Source organism: Brassica oleracea, chromosome C8 (assembly GCF_000695525.1).
Source record: "Brassica oleracea var. oleracea cultivar TO1000 chromosome C8, BOL, whole genome shotgun sequence".
Lineage (NCBI taxonomy): Eukaryota > Viridiplantae > Streptophyta > Magnoliopsida > Brassicales > Brassicaceae > Brassica > Brassica oleracea.
In genome coordinates, this window is record NC_027755.1 from 37565869 (window position 1) to 37567893 (window position 2025).

General features: G+C 30.1%; 1 protein-coding gene across 1 annotated transcript; it reads left to right on the forward strand.

Moving 5' to 3' along the window:
• On the forward strand, positions 1-995 carry LOC106309335 (MLP-like protein 328). The gene is made up of 3 exons (XM_013746370.1): positions 1-9; positions 348-633; positions 715-995. Exons 1-3 carry the CDS (start codon positions 1-3, stop codon positions 993-995), a joined length of 576 nt encoding a protein of 191 aa, XP_013601824.1.
• The last annotated feature ends 1030 nt before the right edge of the window (positions 996-2025 follow it).

The following is a 2025-nucleotide window of genomic DNA, read 5'->3' on the forward strand; positions in this document are numbered from 1 at the left end:
ATGGAGCAGGTCGATTAGTATATGCCCCACGCTTTTTTTGTTGTGCATAATGATCAGGATCGATCGATCCTTTCGACCTTGTAATTTCGGATCGATCGATCCCGCTTGATCGAACTCATTATTTATTATATTTTAAAATTACAATTTTAAGGGCATTATTGCTATTTTGAAAATAATTAGTCTAATAGGACATAAAATATATGAGATTAGTCTAAAAGGACATAGTTATCATTTTTTTGTTCTAAAAAAACAATTTTCGCTAGTTTTTATATGTATATTTGGTTATTAAAAAAGTTGTATATCTGGTTTCTTGTAACGTTGTGACGAGTTTATGTATATAAACGAAGGACGATTCTTTCTTTTGTGCATTAACCAAAACAATAACCAAAACAATTGACATACACACGCTCCCAAGGAAGAATAATCAAAAGCTTCATACAAGCTTCATCGTGGCGATGTCAGGAACATACGTGACAGAGGTTCCTCTTAAAGGGTCTGCGAAGAATCACTACAAGAGGTGGAGTGAAAACCACCTCTTCCCGGACGCCGTCGGCCATCATATCCAAGGTGTCAAGGTCCACGAAGGAGACTGGGACTCCCACGGCGCCATCAAGTCCTGGAACTATACATGCGGTCCACAGTTTACCTTTTCCTCTATGTATGTAACTTTCTAGGGTTTCTGTTAAAATTAGTATCGTGTGTGTATTAATTAAGATGGAAAGCAAGAGGTTTTCAAGGAGAAGAGAGAGTTTGACGACGACAAGATGGCAGTGACGTTTAGAGGGCTTGAGGGTCACGTGATGGAGCAGCTTAAGGTGTACGACGTCATCTTCCAGTTCATCCCCAAGACTGAGCAAGGCTGCGTCTGCAAAGTCACTATGATGTGGGAGAAGCGCTACGAAGACTCTCCAGAGCCCATCAACTACATGAAGTTCGTCACGAACATGGCTGCTGACATGGACGACCATATTCTCAAGGTTGAGAAGAAGGTTTAAATTTGTGTCCTCTTTGTGTTTGGCCCTCGCACATAATCATCCGCCTAGTTCCTTCTCTCTTGTACATTTGTAGCTGATAATAGTGGCGGTCTTGTATCTATCTTTCGTGGTAAACCTTAATTATTCTATCAAATCCCTTTTCTTATATATATCACTAGGATATTATTTTGTAAGTTGAGATTTAAATTTTTATAAGATGTAATTTATGATAATTCTATTTTAAAACTTTTAGCCTTACACGTCACATTTTAGTTATTTTATTTCAGTGTTGTATTCATGTGATTAATAAAAAGAAATCACAATGGTCTGCTACTAACTTTTTCTCACTACAGAAAATTTTAAAATTAATTAATGTATTTTGAAGTTAATGTACTTTCAAAATTAATATATCACAATCATATAATTAATGTATTTTTACCATTGTCATAACATAAAAAATTTATAGATTGAAATATTTCATTAAAAAGGTAAATATACATTTATACTAAATGGGTTAAATAATCTAGAATTATAATTTAGAGTTACGGGTTGGAAATTTGGTAGTGAGCTTTAAATTTTTTTAAAATTTTAAATTAAAATATTTAAAAATTATTTCAAAAAGTATTTTTGAATTTCAAAAAAATATGAAAAAATAAAACATTTAAAATAATTTTTGGAAACTATAAATTTTATTTTATTTTTTACGTTTTTATTATTTATTTATTTGTATTTATATATTTAGAGTATAATTTTTTTTTTGATATTTGATAAAATTTATTTTTCGTTATTTTCATGTTTTGGGAACTCTTTTGTGACAACAAACTTAAAATGATTTTATTTCAGAGAATTGTCCTTGTTATATTCATTGAGTCTTTTTATTCTTTCTTCATTAATTGATGTTACTATTTATATATGTTTCTTAAAATGATGTTATTATTATAATCAGTTAAAACAATGTGTTTTAGATATATATATATATATATATATATATCATTTATAATAAATGAAGTCAAATTTATTTAAATTAATTTTAAAAGTGAGCCTAATAATT